This window comes from Pelobates fuscus, chromosome 7 (genome assembly GCF_036172605.1).
Source record: "Pelobates fuscus isolate aPelFus1 chromosome 7, aPelFus1.pri, whole genome shotgun sequence".
Classification (NCBI taxonomy): Eukaryota; Metazoa; Chordata; class Amphibia; order Anura; family Pelobatidae; genus Pelobates; species Pelobates fuscus.
In genome coordinates, this window is record NC_086323.1 from 142903529 (window position 1) to 142923727 (window position 20199).

General features: G+C 40.1%; 2 protein-coding genes across 3 annotated transcripts in view; both read right to left on the minus strand.

Moving 5' to 3' along the window:
* OGG1 (8-oxoguanine DNA glycosylase) overlaps positions 1–9736 on the minus strand; it is a 34153-nt gene extending 24417 nt beyond the window's left edge. Inside the window, exons 1-5 of the mRNA XM_063427533.1 lie at positions 9506–9736; positions 8269–8390; positions 4802–5202; positions 2163–2346; positions 1189–1363 (exon numbers count right to left, since the gene is read on the minus strand). Coding sequence (XP_063283603.1) covers positions 1189–1363; positions 2163–2346; positions 4802–5202; positions 8269–8378 — 870 coding nt within the window. The 5' untranslated portion in view covers positions 8379–8390; positions 9506–9736. The remainder of the gene's footprint in view (positions 1–1188; positions 1364–2162; positions 2347–4801; positions 5203–8268; positions 8391–9505) is intronic.
* Positions 9737–15565: 5829 nt separating this feature from the next.
* The window catches only part of BRPF1 (bromodomain and PHD finger containing 1), a 32244-nt gene continuing 27610 nt past the window's right edge, over positions 15566–20199 (minus strand). The window contains exons 12-15 of one of the 2 annotated variants that reach the window (XM_063426736.1): positions 18697–18827; positions 17902–18023; positions 17574–17728; positions 15566–16618 (exon numbers count right to left, since the gene is read on the minus strand). In XM_063426736.1, the coding sequence (XP_063282806.1) occupies positions 16435–16618; positions 17574–17728; positions 17902–18023; positions 18697–18827 (592 nt within the window). In that variant the 3' untranslated portion in view covers positions 15566–16434. The remainder of the gene's footprint in view (positions 16619–17573; positions 17729–17901; positions 18024–18696; positions 18828–20199) is intronic. The other variant, XM_063426737.1, reaches the window with a different exon arrangement.

A 20199-nucleotide genomic window follows, 5' to 3' on the forward strand; every position in this document is an offset into this window, starting at 1 on the left:
TAGTTTTCCCCTCAGGGTTGGACCGGGATGACCCCCGCCGGTCCAGGGGGGGGGATAGGGCATTTGTGAGTCCGTACCTCTGATGTTTAGGCGAGGAGAGCGGCCGTCTCTCCCCGATTTCACCACCAGTAGGCCGCGGCTGTCCATCTTGGGCTCCTGGTCACCAAAGCGTTCAGTTCAGATATCGGGATGATCACCAGGTCACTCCTGAAGCAGGTAGTGCGCCCCGGTTTGCTTAATTTGTCAAGTTTGGCGAATATCTGCATGAGATTGGCTAGTAAGGCAGGAGCCATGCTTACATGCGTCTGCTCGGTTTGCTAACTTGGCCCCGCCCCCTATTTTATACTTTTTTATTTTAACTAAACCTACGTTTCTATGAAAATTTACGTTTTTGTGTTTTGTTGCGGCTCACATAAACTTAAACCTTGTTTATTTTGCCCGTGCTAGTCTTTGAGTTTGACATGCTTGATGTACACAGTTAAAGGACCACTCTAGGCACCCAGACCACTTCAGCTTAATGAAGTGGTCTGGGTGCCAGGTCCAGCTAGGGTTAACTAATTGTTTTATAAACATAGCAGTTTCAGAGAAACTGCTATGTTTATCAATTAGTTAAGCCTTCCCCTATTTCCTCTAGTGGCTGTCTCACTGACAGCCGCTAGAGGCGCTTGCGTGATTCTCACTGCGAAAATCACAGTGAGAGCACGCAAGCGTCCATAGGAAAGCATTATGAATGCTTTCCTATGTGACCGGCTGAATGCGCGCGCAGCTCTTGCCGCGCGTGCGCATTCAGCCGACGGGGAGGAACGGAGGCGGAGAGGAGGAGGAGAGCTCCCCGCCCAGGGCTGGAAAAAGGTAAGTTTTACCCCTTTTCCCCTTTCCAGAGCCGGGCGGGAGGGGGTCCCTGAGGGTGGGGGCACCCTCAGAGCACTCTAGTGCCAGGAAAACGAGTATGCTTTCCTGGCACTAGAGTGGTCCTTTAATGATGTAGCCAATAATATCAATCTGCAGTCAACAGAAAATGAGCATCTCTCATATCTCTGTTTTTAAAGTGTTAAAACGTCTTTACATCTTGCAATAAACAATGTGTACAGGTTCTTTCAGGCAAGGAATCTTCACAACACAAAACATTTGAGTATAAATAACTATTTTAATTGGTGATTAGATCAATATATAGCAATCTGTACTCACTTTGGCTCCCACCCCTGGCAGGGTGCATAGTGCTGACTTTGCTTCCTCATAGGGTAGGATACGCAACCTTTCCAACCAATCTGGGCCATACTTGGACAGGATAGTTTGTGCACTCTCACTGACAAACTTTGCTCTGTAACCAAAGCCGAGATCTCTTAACTTGGCTTCAGTGTCACTCTCTAATATACACAAACAAAAAACAGTGATAGTTAACACAGCAGGAACTGTACTGTAGACTAGTGGTTTTTAAATTGGCCCCCACAAACCAAACAAAAAGGATTTAGGATTATCTAAAAGTTTCAAACTCTATATGTATTGTAAATCCATTGTTAGTTGTTATGCTGCCCTGTAATGTCTCATTCATTCCAATGACAAGTTTCTTCCTGGTACACTCTAATTCCAATCTACCCCATCCTACCTCAAAACCTCAAACCTGTCAAAGAGAAGGATGAAGAAGATTCTCTTGCATAGGTTATGAAGAGACTTGCACACAAAGAGAAAAAAAGAAAAACTCCCTCTATAAGTCAGTTTTCCCCAGCCATATAAGTAGTAATTTCTAATTCCTCCTTTGTCTATAGAAACACTTGGGAATGAATAAAAATTAAGAAGTGTAATCTATGAGCAATAAACATTTGAGTCTGTTGTTTATTGCTCATAGATTACACTTTCTTTGACGATATAAGGTGTGGAGGAGAAGGATGAGACGTGTGGAGAAAATAAAAAGATACAACTACATATCTGTTCGTCCACCCATTGTAAAGCGCTGCGGAATTTGATGGTGCTATATAAATTGCATAATAATAATAATAATAATAATACATTCTACAATGCTATAAATGTGGGTTTCAAAAAAAACAAACAAACAAAAAAAAACCTGCTGCAGCTAGGATGCCCAGCTATGACCCTCTAGCTGTGTTATTGGAGATGGGAGCTCCTATGATCTCTAGTCAACATAAACAGACCTTTTATTCTACTTGCCTGCCAGAGCCTGCAGAGTGGGGAATGCACAGTAGATCTCCGAGTCCAGCTGTCCTAAGTGTCTGCCCAGGGAGCTGCAGACTCTGTCAATCATGCCAGTGATGCGAGAGATGTGGTTGTTAGATGTGCAGATAAATGAAAAGAGACATTCAGTGGGGTCCTGCCGCAGCACACGGATACCTAGCAGTAAGAGAGTCTAATCAGCTCTACATTGCAGATAACAGTGTTAAAGGAAATGGCCTTAATAAATGAGTGCTTAGCATTGCACAAATGTCTCAAACAAACAAATAAGTAGTTTATCATACCACCTGTGTTCAAGTATCATGAAATAGTGGCCTATTGGTAGACTGAGGGTTGGTTTAAAGAGTTATATAATGAATGAAACTCTGAAATAGTCCCAACAACTTCATGACGTTTGGACAAAAAAAAACATACAAATTAAACACAAATACTAATAAAAGAACACCTAGTGCACGGAAGGATTCACATAGTAGACCAAAAGAAAGCAGGATGTAGTGACATCAGGGCATGAAATATCAGAATGAATAAACTTTTAACATTCCGGGCCTGTTAGTGAGTGGAGTAGACATTGTGAGTTTATATCAGCATTGTCTAGTTAGAATTGGTGAATGAATTTCATGTGTGAATTTGGGAAGAGGAACACAGATTAGCGAGCAACGGTATGTTTATTTGATGTGTTGTTCCTGCCAGGGGTCCATTAAAAGTGGCCATGACCTTATAAATGCGGTTCCTTTTCAACCTAGCTATTAATTAATAGCTTATTCTTAAATAGTAGGAATTTTGTGGCTTTTCCATTTTGAAGCTATGAGATGTTTCGCCGCGAGCACAACATAGTGCCCTTTTTGTGAAAGTGAGATAAGAGGGGGGAAGTTAAAAATCCTGACATCTAGTGCCAGAGATATTCGGCAAAGGGAATTAATTTGGTTCTGGACCACGTCCAAAAAGGCTGGATACAAGGGTAGGCACACCAAATGTAAACTGGTGTTCCTGTGTGTGCTTGACAATGCCAACAAAGATGGTTAATTGAATTGTATATCCTATGTAGTCTGCCAGGTGTCCAATACCAGAGAAATCTGAATTTTGAGTGTGCCTCTATATGGTTGCTGCACCAAGTGATTCCTTTTAGACAGTTAAGAAGTCTGATCCACTCAACAGTATATGACACCCCACAATCCCTCTCCCATTGTTGCATGAAGCCTCTTTTAACATCTTCTGTGTCCCATAAGAGATCATTATAAAATTATATTTTTTTAGGTTTTAGGTTTTGTAGCGCTTTACCAGCACCGTTCAAATATTTTTTGCAACCAAGGGACGACCGTAAATGCTTATGCCAGTCAAGATATTTTAAAAGCAGACCCTTAAACTGCAAGTAAAGATATATTGGGGCATTAACGAAAATTCTACCTGCATTGTCGGGAACGGTACCATATTACCATCGTTAAACAAATGAAAGTGGTTTGTAGACATGTGCAATTCGTTTTTCGGCAATTCAGACATTCGGATGCTTCCGAATGTCCGAATAGCTGAAGTGCAGAATTTTGGAAGTGGAGGGAAAATTATGGGAATAATGACAGGAATCTAACCCTAACCCCAACCCTACTCCTAACCACAACCCCAACTTTCCCCTTAGGTTAGGGTTGGGGGGTAGGGTTAGGGTAATGCCAAAGTCCCAAATTGCCGAACCGAACCTACACTTTTGCCCATTCACATCCCTAGTGGTTTGTGATCTCCCTTGACATCTAGGGATCTGTTTATGGGTCTAGATTTACTGCATGTAGAGTACCTATTGGAGCTAGTAGTGTAAAAAGTTTTGTTAACCAAGTTTTTGTAACATGATTTTACTGCCCATGCTGTGGTAGGGTAGGAGTATGGTTGTTCCGATCTAAACCTCTTGGGTGTCCACAACATTGTAGTAATGGACCGCTGAATCTGGAGGGAGGTTTCCATGTCTACTGAAAACTGAAAAGGTATAGGTAAATTTCAATTTTTGTTTATTTGAGTGGAATACCTTATTTCTCCTGAAAATTGGTTCACATATGTGTCTTGTAACCAATCACTATGCTGAGGAGATCAGTCCAACTTGTGATTGGAAATTGTTTTATTCAATTAACCATACCAATAGACCAGTCTTTTGCTTAAAGGAACACTGTAGACAATGGTATTTATGCTACCTGGGGATTGTGCGTCCTAAATCCAATTTCACTACTAAGCTGTTTAGTCACTCACTGTTTAGTAGAGAATATTGATCTGACCCCAATGTAGGAAAATCACAAGTGCCTGTGCTGCTTAATAATCTTTGAAGAACTTGCTGTAGAAGCTCCACCGCAGCAAAGAAAAAGGGGGAACAACAGGTAGAGGGCTATGTATATGTGCGTAGTGCAAAAAAAGGCACTCCCCCCCACTTATATTCAATGATTGAGGTCATGCTTTTTCCCTTTGGGGAAAATGCAATCTTTGCTGTATGGGCCTCACTGAGCTCAGGCCACAGCCAGTTGACCCACTGGGGCATTGCCAGCATCAGCAAGGTAGCAAGGATTTCCATGCATACTGCAGTGATCGTATCCTATGATAAAGTGCTACTTGCCCAGAGTGTCTTTAAGTTAGATTTCATTACCTGGGAAGTCCTGTGCTACTTTTGCAAAGTTTGGGTCTGATTTGCCCCACAGCAGATAAAGCTCCTTCAAGCTCACATCCAACTGGAAGTAATCTCGTAGCAACTCCTCATCTTTCTTGCAGTCGTTTCCACCAACAAATTTATCAAAATCTTCCACAATCCCCTTTTCTTCTTTAATATGTTCTGTTTTTAGAATTTTGGGAGGTGAGCAGGGCACTATTTTCTTTATGCTTTTCTGTCTTTTTTTCAACGCTGCTGTTGCACTCGATGCATCTGCATCTTCCCCAGGACAGCATTCCTTAGTATACATAGTGTACCAGATATGTTCCTCAGTCTGGGTGAGAGTCCAAATGCGCCCATGTAATACTCCAGTCCAGAACCCAGGACTCCATTCTTTCCACCTGAGGATTCAATTACAAAGGATGATCTTGTGTTTATTTACAACTAAGTACAATCAATTTTTCTGTCAATATTCAGAGCCAATTATTATGATACATCAAAACCAGATGTGACATTACAGTCAGTAATCTAATTTTTGTATGTGGAGCGCAAGCATCTTTCACTTACAGTAAGCTACATCCTCCCCCTGCTAATCTTCAAGTATATAGTAAACAAACATGGAGAAGTGCCATCAGCGGTTAAAGAAGCTGTCATGGCTTTATCGTTTGAGAATGTCATAAAAATAAAATAATTATTAAACACGCATATTTACTGTGATAGATATCCATTGAAATTCCAGTAAAACTAAACATATAATAGGGACAACTTTTCTTAATAGAGACAAAACAGGAACCACTTAATTTATGTTCCAGCGTAAAACTGACAAAACTTAACAAAAAGGGGAAGGATGATCCTGCGGCCTTATGGGATCCCCTATAGGCGTTTGTGCTGCACTCTTGCACATGCATAGAAGAACATCAGCGCCTGTCATGAGAGTTGATCTAAGGAGGGATCGCCCATAGACCTCAGGGTTGTACTGTTGCGCATTCATAAAAGCGGTAAAGCTGTAAAGCGGTGATGTGGCAAATGAAGTGCCAGGAGCTGAAGACGTTAGACAGCAGTACTTGCGAGTGAGAACTTCAAATAAGTACAGGATATCCCTTCAGCTGAAAGACCCTTGTAGGTGACAGATTTGCTTTAATTATTAAACTGGGATTGCACAGAACTGACGGGAGTATTAAAAATTTTAGGTCAAAATAGCCAAATTGCGATTTTTTTTGTTTGTTTTTTATCCCAAGTTTTTTCAGCTTGACTGTGTGCCCTAAAAGTTGCATTTCACTTGCCAATTCTTCACAATACCCAGTTTAGTAAATGGCTATAAAACGGCTTTATTCCCTGCTTAAATGGCCATATACATTTTACATTGTTGCAGGCAGAGGATCATGGTCCGGGCAGGATTTCCCATTAGGCAGAGTAGACACCAGCCTACAGGTGCATGTCTGAGGGGGTTGCCTGCTCTGCCTCTTAAAGGTCCCTTCCCTCCCTATCTCATGGCCCGCTCTCTGCTGGATCCTGGGATCGCTGTATACAGTCTGAGGGAGCCTGATCTGCTCTTGGCACTGCGCTCTCAAACTGAGCACAGTGACCTCCTGGAAGCAGAGGGGAGATGACTGGCTAGTGGCAGGAGAAGGAAAAGGATTAAGATACAATGGGTAATTCATACATTACAGGCACACACAGCTACACATACTGCTTGCCAGACTGTACACACACTGCTATTACCCAGACTGTTACAAACATATATGCTGCTACCAGGGCCGGATTAACATAGGGGCCGATGGAGCTGCAACTCCAGGCCCAGGCCCAAGCCCATGGAATAGGCTCATTTAAAAAATAAATAAATAAATATATATATATTTTTTTTTACACACTACTCTTAGGTTTGCCACCTGACTGGTATTTTACCGGCACAGACGGTATTTGAGGCTGCCTAGCCGTGACGATATTGCAGTAATACTGGCAATACAAATGCAGATATTTTTCTCAGTATAAACAGAGATTACCCTGCAATACCAGCACGAGCCAGTAGGGATCACTGTGTGTGGAGAGAGGCAGGGGTAGGAAGTAACAGCATATCCCTCCCTGCCTCTCTCTACTCACTAATCCGCGGGGAGCAGCTACACAGCACAGAGAGTTGATATATCAGCTCACAGCCTGCAGAAACAGACTACAGCGGGAAGTGAGGGATGAGGGGAAAGGCAGCAGGGAGATATAGGGACACTGAGACACTAGGAGACCTGGGTACAATGAGACACTTGGGGACACTGGGAAACATGGGGACACTGAGAGACATGGGGACGCTGTGAGACATAGAAACATTAGGATACACACTGGGACACGGAGACACTAGGGAAATAGTGTCTCCATGTCTCCCAGTATCCCCATGTCTCCCAGCCAGTGTCCCTAGTGTCTCTATTTCCCCATGGCTCCCAGTGTCTGTGTCCCCATGTCTTCCAGTGTCCCTAAGTCCCTCAGCCAGTGTCCCTAGTGTCCCAATATATCTCAGTGTCCCCAAACTGTGTCTGAGACACTAGGGACACAGTGTCTCCATGTCTCCCAGTGTCCCCATGTCTCCCAGCCATTGTCCCTAGTGTCTCAGTATCCCCATGTGTCCCCAAGTCTCCCAGTGTCTGTGTTCCCATGTCTCTGTGTCCCTAGTGTCTGTGTCTCCACATGTCTCAGTGTCCCCATGTCTCCCAGTGTCCCCAAATGTCTGTGTCCCCATGTCTCCATCCACATGTCTCAGTGTCCCCAAGTGTCTCAGTGTCCCCATGTATCACTGTGTCCCCATGTCTCTCAGTGTCCTCTAGTATCCTAGTGACACGAGGAACACTGAGACACTGGGAGACTAGGGGACTGGGTGACATGGGGACACTGATCCCAGGCTGGCCTTCCAATTCTTTGGACAGACATGCCCCCTTTTTGGGCAGTTCTGGTCACGTGATTTGCGTCAGTGGCCCACCATTTTACCCCGCCCGTTGACTTCCTGCTTCACTGGACACTGCTATTAGGGCGTATGGATTCACTTGAAAGATGAAAGCATAAATTAGAGAGATTAGCATAGAGTATGTGTTTTCTTATAGCTGCATCCTTTGAGTTTCCCTCCAATACCATCTCCATCAGATACATGACGCTTGAGAGGTATAACTGTTTTACTGTTTTTGGTTGATAAGATTCTGTAATTTTGCCCATCATAATTGTCAGCACCAGGCCCACTGGGCTCTTAATCTGGCCCTGGCTGATACCCACACGGTTACAAACACACACTGCTGCTCATACATAACTGACATACATGCACTAAGACATCAACACACACATACACACTACACATACTAACTTGATATGCCAGTAGCAGAACTAACATAGAGAGGGTCCTGTGCAAGGGCTTCTTTATTACCCGTGATATCAGACATCATACATACAAGTTAAATTCATTTTCCCAACGTCAAAAAGAAAATACTACTAACCGAAATGACTGTCCACATGAGAGAGTAAAGTCCAGTCGCAGCTCAGCCTTTTGGCATGGTATAGAACGCCATAGCGTAGGGCAGACTGAAAGAGAAGCTCTGTGATGCATTCTATATTCAGCCTAAATAAAAATAAATAATTTGGTTAAAAAAAAAAAAAGGCAAATATGTCACTATTAAAGCCTAGGGGTCTACACGCTACACAGACAGGTGTCTTAAAGGGACTCTCCACTGCCCAAATACAAAATAAATAAAAATCAATTAGTAGATATACCCCAAATGAAAACTTGCATGCATTTAATTTCTCATTGGGGGAATATCTAAAAACAGTTTGCAAAAGCAGTATTTCTCCTCTTCTTCCTATGCAAGCCCAGACATTCTGTGGCTGTCCAATCACAGACATTGTAATGAAGTCTTTGCAATACCGGTGCTCTGTGCAATTGCTTCCTCTTGAGTTTAGCTCCACTGAGCTAACCAAACCAGCAAGTAACATAACGGTTATCTGATTGACAGCCAGAAGTTTGTGACAAAGTTAATTTACAAAAGTGGCAATTTTTTGTGAAAAGAAAAAAAAATACATACTCTACTACATTATATTAATTTATTTTATTTTAAGACAGGAAGCAAGGGGGTGGCCACCGTGATGCTGGTAAAGGTATGATATGGGGACATGTTGGTGTGCACTATGGGGGGTTGTCACCAGTAATGCAACTCGCAACACTGGTAATGCCCATAATGGTCAAGCTGGCCCATGGACTGGTACCCAAGCACTCTCTCCAGGGTCCTACTGCCCACTCACAGTTCAAGCGCGTATAATCATACGCTATCTGTGCTGACCCCAGTTCCCCGGATACAGGGCACTCTCGTGGGCCTTTAAACAGTGTGGCAAATTGCACTACGACAGCGCTAGAGCACTCAAAGGACTGTAGTGGTTATAGTGCTCTGAGTGTTATTTTACCTAATATTTCTTCTGCAGCTATTGAAAGCTGCATACTATAAGAGGGATCTCTTCCTGAACATGCCATCAGTATCTACAAGTAAATGTGGCCAGGACACATGGAGGAACTGGAAGCCTAGCCAGTCTACACACTGATAGCAGGTGACAAACAGACAGGCTATGGCTGCAAATATTATTCCCTTTGCTTTTTTAGCAAACTCCTCTTTCATTAAATCCTTACACAGCTCAGCCTGCCACCTAGTGGTGACAATGAGGATGACACTACATTACTGTCCTTACCTTACCACCCCTGACCCGGAAATAAGGAGGAGAGCTGGTAATGAAAACTACAAGTTCCGGTATCCTTTGCGAGAAACACGTAGAAAGCAGCCAGAATTTATCTAAAGCACGCCAGGTTTATTAAACGGTGTCATTTGCTCATAGGGATGGAAAGTGAGCCCCGCAAAGCTCCCCGCAGTAATAGGCACGTGTTATGACACGGGTTTCACGGTTACCATGAGGGAAACTCCCCCGCGCATGCGCAGTACCAAGATAGCGACGGCCGGGTAGGTATGCGCATGTGCAGTGCGCTGCCCGAATGAAGCACTTCCTACTTGCTCAGAAAGTTGATTTCCTGTAGTGTTTGGTCACAATGAACACAGTGGAGTTAATGCACTCTATGTGTACTGAATTGGGGGGCAATCAAATCCAAACTGCATATTTATGGCTCAAATAGATTGAGAAAAATAAAATCAGCTCAGTTATTTTAGCCTGAATTTTGCAGGTTCAGATTTTACCATAGTTCAGAGTTGAGTGAGTAAAATTACACTAAACTTAAAATTGTAATGAATTGTAAAACCAATTTGAAAAATACTAAAATAGTCACGCTTTCGCTGTAGCAGAATTGGATATTATTTTCCAGATGAGTAGATTGTCAGCTTGTTTGAGCAGGGCCTTCCTCACCTCTCCTCTGTTAGTATTTAGTATATCAACTAGCTGTTGTCAGATCCCCATTCTAGATTTTTGTTGGTGCTATATAACTATATGAACACTAATAATAATAACTATAGCTTACATTTCTCAAATTAGTTTTCAGTATTTTTTAGTGAATAGTCGTTTCATACCTGAAATACCCTCTCTTTGCCCTGATGTCATAGCTACCAGTTGGAAGTAGCGCTGTTTGTTTGTCATTTTATGCAAAGTTCCATTTAGTATTTCAATTTTCACAGCATGCATACACAATACTAATGTTGAATTTGATATTGTATGTGGACAAAATAGCAAATGCAACTGGGGTGCAAAACAGAGAAGAAAATTGCAGGTTATGGGGCAAACAAAATTAAACTAGGAAAAATAGCTATCAGTGGAGAATATTTCCCAGTTTAACGGTTTTGGCCTAAACGAAGTGTCCTGTCTCGCTGTCCCCCAAACTACAGGATAATGTAGAGAGCGCTGCTGAAGAACCAGAACACATCTTAATGATCTGCATGCACTGTGCTGCTCGAGGACAGTTCCATGTTGTTCCCCAAAATTGGGACTGTAAGAATGCAACACTAATGCAGCACTGTTAATTTTTCCCAGATTTGTCCTGCTTTTTGTCTCACCAAGTTCACCAATTGTATTGGCTCAGATCATTAAGACTAATGATCTCAACCATGAAGGTGGGGTGGGGCTGGCCGCAACAAGACCAGCGTGATAATTGAGAAAAAGCTAGTTCAAAACCTTGTTACTCCATTCTTAGGGGGGCGGGGGGCAGAGACCTAGGCACAGTGGCGGAACTACCGCGGTCGCAGCTGCCGAGGTGCCCGCCACCCATGTGCGATGGCCCCGGCCCGTGCAGCGTAACCACACGTTTAGGGGCCCATCCTGTTAGGGCCACCCGATGGAAATGAATTTCCAGGGGGTCCGGTTAGCGCTGCGGCACTTTAACAGCGCAACCGGGCCCCCTTTGATGACATCAGAGCGCAGGGAGGAAGTGACTGCCCCGGTCACTTTATTCCTTCAATTACAGAGCCCACGCGTGAGGAAGAGAAGAGGGAGTCAGAGTGGGAACTCTTGACTCCCATCAGCCTGAGCCACTGGACCCCTGGGTAAGTCACCCAACTGCACCTAAAAGGTAGGAAACAAGAGGGTATGAGTGGGTGTGTCTGTATTTGTATTTCTGTGTGTGTCTATATGTCTGGGTCTCTGTATGCGTATTTGTATGTATGTGAGACTACATGTATGTGTGCCTGTATGTGCATGTCATGTGTATCTGTTTGTCTGCATGGTGGGGTGGGCCCAGGAAAATTTTTGCACCGGGGCTCCATGGTTTCTAGTTACACCTCTGCCTAAGCAGGTATTCCAGTACTATAGTGTTAGGAATACATGTTTGTATTCCTAAAACTATAGCTTTGCTTTTAGTAAGGTTGATAACAGATGAAAACGTATTTTAGAATAAATGTCAAAACCACCAGGCATTTCAAATAGTCAGTTTATTTTCTAAGAACAATATATTTTTTTCCTTTTGAAATAAATACAAAACTGAAATATACGCAAAAAGACTCAAAATGACTTAAAAAAGGAAACCACAAATTAAAATACACTTATATAAAAAGAAAACCTAAACGACAATGTGGGCTCGGTCTAAAATATTACCAAACAAATTAAGTTAAATAGGCAATCATATCACAGGAAAAAAAAATCCCTACTAGGACTATTGTAAAAGGGGCAGGTTATGGAGCAATACTTTAGAAAAAAAACATTTCTTCCATCCTCCACTGCCCTCCCCCCAAAAAAACAAAACAAAAAAGGCACCCTTCCTATATGTTTACAAATGAGAATAATTTAAATTCTCCTCTCATGTACACTATTTACAATTACATGATATGGTTGAGAAAGGATTATGCAAGCATTATAGGAACAGCAAATATTTGAGAAATTAATTTGTAAAAGGGATGCTTGTAATATATTGCTTTCCATGCCTCTTGGAGCATTAGGAAATACCTATTGCTTGTGATTTAAAAAAAAAATACATTAAAAGTGTGCTTTAAGACTGGGCATAGCACCTATTAGAGATCAAGGTTGTGCTGTCTACTTCTCATTAGGTTTGTGAAATAGGAGTCTATTATTGAACCGTAAATTTAATCACAAACGCTTTACTGCTATTTTTCTTACATAATACAATTCTTCACCTAATTCTGTGTCTCTGTATGTATATACGTAAAACACACACAAGCTCAGCAGTGATGTGTGCTGTATTCAAGTTACTCATGTACACATATTTACTTTATCTTAAGGACTTCTCTTCCTGGTGACAATGTTAGAATGTTAATCTTCATTTACCTCGCAAGGAACAGTCACAATTCAGTTTTCAAAATGCTATAAGATTAAAGGGTTACTCCAAGCACCATGACCACCTCAGTGATTTGAAGTGGTCATGGTATCTGGACTCTGAATGTGCAGTGTTTTATCTCCAACTTCGGCAGTGTGACTGGAGTATCAGACAGCCCAAAACTAGAGTTTTGGCCGGACTACTAATGCACACTAGCATTTTCATTGTATGTTTGTGCCTTGATTCAAGATGAGAAAAATACATTGCAAATGTTATAGCACAAAGGTTATGCAACATAGTGACATCAGCTTAGTTCCACAGAAGGGTAAGTAAATTAACATTCCAAGTGTAATATCAGGAAGAGAAGACAAGACTAAGACCATAAAAAAATATATTGAATATATTGAAAAAGTCTTAAAATAGACCACATTTAGCAGTGCCCAATTCTTCAACTCTAGACAAATAAAAAAAACAAAAACCCCAAAACTCAACCTGTTAAATACAAATGAGAACCAGTTGTTAAATGTGCAAATGTGGAATAAATTCCAAATAATGGGTATAACACAAGAGTCATATATTTCAAACATGGGAATTCATTAATAAACTGAATAGATTGGAGCTGCAAGTTTTAAGCCAAAATAGCGGAGCTAGAAAATTAGCAGACTTTGAATTTTCAGATTCTGCTATTTACGCCTAAAACTTGCAGTTTCTTAGTGAATTCCTACAATTCACCATTTAGTGAGTAACTGCCTAATATCTGACATCACAGGATTTGGGCAAACAATTTTTAAAGCTGTATTTGATAGAAAACGTTTTTCCTCTTGTTCAAATTCTTTAATGAAACCAATGGAGAGTAAGACAGTTGGTGGCAGTTTTTTTTTTTTTTTTTTTTTTAATCAGAAAAAGGAAAAGCACAATAAATGTAAGTTTTGTTTTTTTTTTTTTTTAAGGGACATTATAGTCACGAAAACAACTTTAGCTTAATCAATCAGTTTTTATGAATAGATCAAGCCCATCCAATCTCACTGCTCAATTCTCTGCCATTTAGGAGTTAAATCACTTTGCTTACGCAGCCCTAGACACACCTCCCTGCATGTGACCTGCACAGCCTTCCTGTACACTTTCTTTCAAGTGAGATCTAATGTTTACACTTCCTTTATTGCAAATTCTGATTAATTTTAAATTTCTTATCTCCTGCACTGTTAACACCTTGCAGGAACCTCCTGTGTGTGATTAAAAATAAATTTACAGAGTAGGAGATAATATCCGATTGAAAATTATTATTATTTTTTTTCATGCAGGTGTGGTTAGGGCTGCATGGACATAAACAAAAGTAGTTTGTCTTCTAAATGGCAGATAATTGAGCAGTGAGACTGCAGAGACATGATCTATAGACCAAAACGGATTCATTAAGCTAAAGTTGTTTTGGTGACTATAGTGTCCCTTTTGGGGGGAAAAAAATTATAAGTTCAGTATATTTTTTTGTTTGAAGAACAATAAGTTGTAATAAAGTGATGTTCTATTGATAACATTTAATAATTATAATAAAAAAATAAACACTCCTGTCACTCTATAGAACTAGATTCCTTATCTCTGCTGCTTTGTATTAGTGTACAGCATCTTCAGAACAGATTACTTCTAATGTAGTCAAATGCTAAGCTTTCCTGATGCAGGATATTTAGAATGTGACCTAATTAAGTCCTTTGATTCACAATTGTGTTTATACCATTCGATAATTTTGGTGTTTTGTTTGAGTTGTTACCAGTATAATTACTTTTTTTTTTTTTTTTATAACCTTTTAAAAGATTAGTTAAAATGTCTTCATTTCCACTTGCAGACATTTTCTATAGCAGAGACCTTCTGGTCTTGTAAGACCTGGTTTACTACGAATCATTATTTCGGGATAGAATGCTGAATGTTTCTTTTTAATATATCCGCAATAAAAAACTTTGTTGTAGAGTGACCTTAAAACCATTTAGTATTTAAAGATAGTTGGATATTGAGGACAACCTTAAAGTAATATTCCATTGCAATTTTTTAAAAACCTATTTAGTAGATATTACCATGAAGAAAACATGCATGTTTTTTGTTCTGGGGCTAAATGAACATACAGCTTACAAAAGCTGCACACCTGCATTCAGCAAGTTCAGCTTAAAGGACAACTGTCATCTCAAAACATTTTTTTATATAATAATTCATCAAATTTTTACAAGGGGATATACTTCATTAAAAAAAAAATTAGAATGTAAAGAAATTAGAAAATCTCATCCCTTAATTTTCGTACATGACTGGATTCTTCAACCATATGGACACATTTTGGGTGAGACACTGACAGTCTCTGGTCTTTCCTGCTTCTGTGCAGGATGTAAAGCAGTGAAGATCATGGAGACTGTTTTCAAACACTGTCTGACACATGGTGCATGTTGCATGTGTATGGCTGAAAGATCCTATCATATATTAAAAGGTAGGGGGTGAGTTTTCTCTCTTTTTTTACATATACTTAATTTTAAAAAAAATCCATTTCCTTTCAAAACTTGATGGAAGGCTTATTATATTAAAATAGTTTTGAGGTGACTAATACATTTATTCTTCTGATGAGGCCTAATCAAATATGAACCTTATTGCAGGTCCTCAAGGCTATGTTTGCAGATGTTTAGACTATTTACGAACCGTATTCTAAACTACACAAAGTAATCCCCAATGAGACATTTGCTGATGAAATCCAAAGTTACTGCATTTTCATGGATTTCTGAATCTCTTTCTTTCTTCTGAAAAAAACTGAATTGGACAGGCTTATTTGGACTCACAGCAGGATAATGAATGGCGTTTGGACACATTTGTGGTGCGAGATATGTACCACACTCAGGTGATACAGAGTAATTCCACTGATTATAGATAAGGTGCTGTTAAGATGCTGAAATAACTTATTGATTCAGTACTTAAAAAAAAAAAAAAAAAATCTACTTAAATGTATATCTTGATTGGTAAATTGATTCATTACTAAATAACCACTAAGAGGCTAACTCACCAATTCTTTGCTGAAAAAATAAAAATATTGACCAATATTGCCAATGTTGTTTTTCTTTCCTATAAAATATTTCTGAAATGGCTGTTTCATGTCTTTATATCGGTCAGAGTAAGAAACTCTGTAGCATTATAGAATAGATCATAGGTGTTCGATAAATAATACATCTACCATTTTCAATCTTTACAACACAAACCGCTCTCTCTGATCAGTAAGCCAACTTCTTTTGCTGCACGATAACTGGGGATGGAAAAATGGCAACTTAGCCAGGGACTACATGTATGTTTTTGTATACAAAAAGAAGCACTTATTGGAAAAGATGGAGCAGGTTGCTAAATAGGGGGACAGAAATATCATCTCCCTTTCATTTCATGATAGCCACGCATAATATGTCCGATTGTACAACAAAACACAGTATGTAGAAAAATTGAGTCTGTACATAGGAATCCATGATCACGGTTTTGGGAGGATGTTGCTGATCCTTAAAGGGCAAGCCCGTAAAGTGCCCGAGAAAGATGCTCCTCCTTTCACAAGAGTTACATTCAGAGAAGCGAAAAAACAAAAACAAACCCATGATACAATTAGTGGTCAACCAGCAACCACTCCATACAGATCCTTGCTGGATCTTATCTGTGTCTTTCTGTTGAAGGCAGAAGCAAATAACTATAAAGTGTCACATCTTGTCGCTGACCCTTTTTATCCTACACAGGCCTCTCTTTCATTTAGTTTCTTGTTAAAAAGGCTCTTGAGTGCTAGTCCTTTCAAAGTGGCACCCTTGGCTCTTAGATTACCATATTGCAGCCCAGTTCTCTGAATTTGAATGTAAAATGACGCACAGTAATTAGACAAAAAGGTCACAAACGCTGTTGCCTTTCTCTGGGTAGGACGCAGTTAATCACTTTCACTGGAATCGCTGCTCTGTTCTCCTTGAACCTTGTTGCGGTGCTGCATGGCCCGGTCATATGCAATCTGCACAGATTTGCGGATATTTGATTTCCTTCCTTCTAGCATCTTTTCCTTATCCAGTTCTCTGTTTACACCCAGTGGAACCAACTTGGTCCGTGGCAGCCATTGCCTGCATGGGAGAGAATAAAATATTTTGCACGAGTTAGAAAAGAGTTCCATAACAGTATGATAAACTAAACCATCGTCTTAGTTTTATTATCTTGCACCAAATAAAACATTAATGCCAAAACACAAGTCAGGCCACTGTATAATATATTCATATTTTATCAATAAAACTAAAGAAACAACTCTGAATTCAGATTGGTACTGTATAGAAGTGTTGGAGTCCTTGCTTATTACGACCTATCCACCGCCTGGAATTCTATTTAACGTTAGTCTCTTAGTGGGTTTATTCTTTAAGCAATGAGTAGGTGGAAATAGACCTGTAATATTGGACTCCATCGAAAAAAAAAAACAAACAAAAAAAACCAAGTCTTCAACTCATAAGTATGGATTAATAAATCTCCTATAGCAAGCACGCAACAAAAAATGGTGGAAAAAAGCGCAAAGGGGATTTACCTCCAATCTAGACAGGTGCATTTTTCTACATCAATGCCTGACAAGCATCCTTAGAATTTAGGTGGCAGGAAAAATATAGGAGAAAGTGAAATGATGGCACATCTTTCAAGCACTGTCACTCGGGACGTGCACAAGGACTCATGTGGAGGAGTTACTGCTATCGCAGGTACACATACAGTAAATTCCTAAAACATCTACATAATCAATATAACATACTGCATATAAAAGTACTTTCTAGCAATAAATAAATAAATTAGTAGAGCTATGATAAACTGAGCTGTGTCTATCCTAGTCTCTTTTATTCTGTTTCAGTTGTAAAAAAGTAAGCCAGACATTTAACTTCAGAACACACAGACTGTATGATTTCCATTTACAGAATAATATTCCACTCATGACTTGAACAGTGCTCCAGTGCTTGCAGTGTCCATTCGCAAATCAAAAAACAAACACTGGTGCAAACATAGTTGTGGTCTGTAGGAGAGTACCCGAGTAGTCTCTTGACTCACCAGGTTCGCTTATTGTCAAAAAACAGAACGAGGTAGAGATGCTCTTGTGCTTCTTGAGTCATTTGCTCTCCTAACTTGAGGACATCTACGGGTGGTACGGGAATTGGAACGCCGTGGTGAAACACTCCCTCTCGTGGCATCTTGGGATCGATAATCTAAAATGAAAAGATTTCAAAAATAGCTCAAATTTTGTGCTATACATTGCAGTTAATAAATCTGTCAGGTTTCATTGATTTGTTTGGACCTGTGGTGGTCAGTAACTGCACAAGTTTTATTTCCATGACATTTCACAATTAAGGAAAAGTATATAATAGGGGAGGATGTCTACCAGAGCTGGATATGAAGGATATCCCCGACACTTGGCCCACACCAAGTCTAAGGCGTCTAGAGGGGAGTCTTCATCTTCGGACAGCCACCCAGCCCCTCGGCCCTCCATTCCTTTGCGTACCACTATTGAACAACAGAAAAAGGTCAAGTCACCAGCATGTTTTGGGCTCTTAAACTGCATACAAAAAGTGTTCATTTTGGGGGGGGGGGTTGAAAATATAGTTTTGGACCACAATGTTTGTGTTTAGTAAGCAAAGATATTAAACTTCATTGCTCCACTTTTTTTTAGAACTTTGAAATGCAATGGTGGACATGTACAAATAGCAATTCTAAAGCAAATTTAGTAAAAGTGAAAATTAATTTAAAGCATTCTGACTGTTATTAAACTTTGTTAAACGGATTTAAGACTGCAGCTTATTTCATAACAAAACAAAAGCACAAATGTGTTATGAAATTGGTATAAACATTTTGAAAATCAATGAATGTATGTGTTTCATGGTACATAAAATGGGGGAGGAGGGAGGGGAGTAAGCAGACTGGGTGGGCCAAGCGATTTTGTTTTTTTGCCATTTCAATTTCTACACATGTGCATTTTTCATGATTACTGTAATGAAAAATACTGTTTGCACTGGTTCCATAACATTTATATATCTATATTTTAAAATAAATAAAATACATTCTGCAAGGGGCATTAAAAGATCTTCTACTGTGCCTAATTAAAATTGCATGGGGAAAAATAAAATAAAAAATTATTTACAAGAATTTTTTTTTTTTCAATCCTAGCTGAATCACTTACAGCCATGTCCAACTCGACTGCCCATAGAATAAGATTCGTTTTCAGTTCCAGATGTATCCTCACTGCTATAGTCTGCAAAATTCTCTCTAGAAAAAGAAGGTTTTCCTCGACCTTGCTTGGAAGGGGTTGTGCTATAGGGAAGATAAAAGCCAAGTATTATATATAAATACAGGTAAAACATTTTAAAAACCACTTTTATGGTACATAGGGGGAGGGAGTATTATCTTTTCAAGACACAATTTACTATTTATATCATGTATACAGACACACATCAAAATAGGGTGTGCACTTTATTGAGGGGGTGATTATGACATATGACTCATATCTCGGAGCTGCACCTTCCACATACTTTTACCTGCTGTATCTCCTGGTTTGTGTGGACAGATGGAGTACTTCTTTGATTAACAATAGGGCTTACTTAATTACGTAGCCTGATTTTGACTCATGAAAAAGTTCACTTAAGCAATTGTTATAGCCCGATAACCACTGACATTTCTAAAAATCTGTAGAATCAAGATGTGTAATCTGTAGAAGAAACCGCTGAGTCTCAGGGTAAGGTTTAAAGCCCCCACACTAAAAACATCAGCTAGTGGAAGTAGTTGCTCCCATCGAGAAGATACCAAAAAGGTGTGAGCAGAAATAAAGAACAAATAATTTTTAGATTGTACTAAAAAACTACTACATTCTATTATCTAGTCTGTTTCTAGTTGAAAAAACAAACAAAAATTATACAACATTTCTTAAAGACTACATTATTTTATTGACGTGATCTTTTTTATATTGAGTCTTGAGCAGCGGTGGTTATGGATCAGTCTGGGCTCCATGCCCATTACATTTAAATATCACAAGCATCAGCCAATGACTGGCCTTAGTATAGAAGAAATTTATATTATTAAAGGAGCACTATAGTGTCAGGAATACAAACATGTATTCCTGAGATTATAGTCTTAAAGGGACACTAAAGTCGCCAGAACAACTACAGCTTAATGTAGTTGTTCTGGTGAGTAGGATAATAGCTCCCTTCAGGTATTTTCATGTAAACACTGCCTTTTCAGCGAAAAGGCATTGTTTACATTGCCCCTAGATACACCTCCTAGTGGCCACTCCTTAGCTGGCCACTGGAGGGGCTTCCTGGCTCAGGGCTGCACAGTAAGCAGCCCGGCTGTTCAGCGTCCTCACGCTCTGCATGGAGACGCTGAATTTTCCTCATAGAGATGCATTGAATCAATGCATCTCTATGAGGAGGTCCTGATTAGCCAAAACGGCATTTGGCCCCGCCCCGTGCCGATTTTAGCCAATCCAATGCTTACCCTATGGGAAAGCATTGGATTGGCTAAAAGGTGTCCATTTTGATGATGTCACAAAGGGGGTGGAGCCAGCGCTGGAAATAAGGTGAGTTTTATACTTTGATAGGTGGGCTACACTGAAATGTCTGCAGGGACATGCTGTAGACACCAGAACAACTACATTAAACTTTAGTGGTTCTGGTGACTATATTTTCCC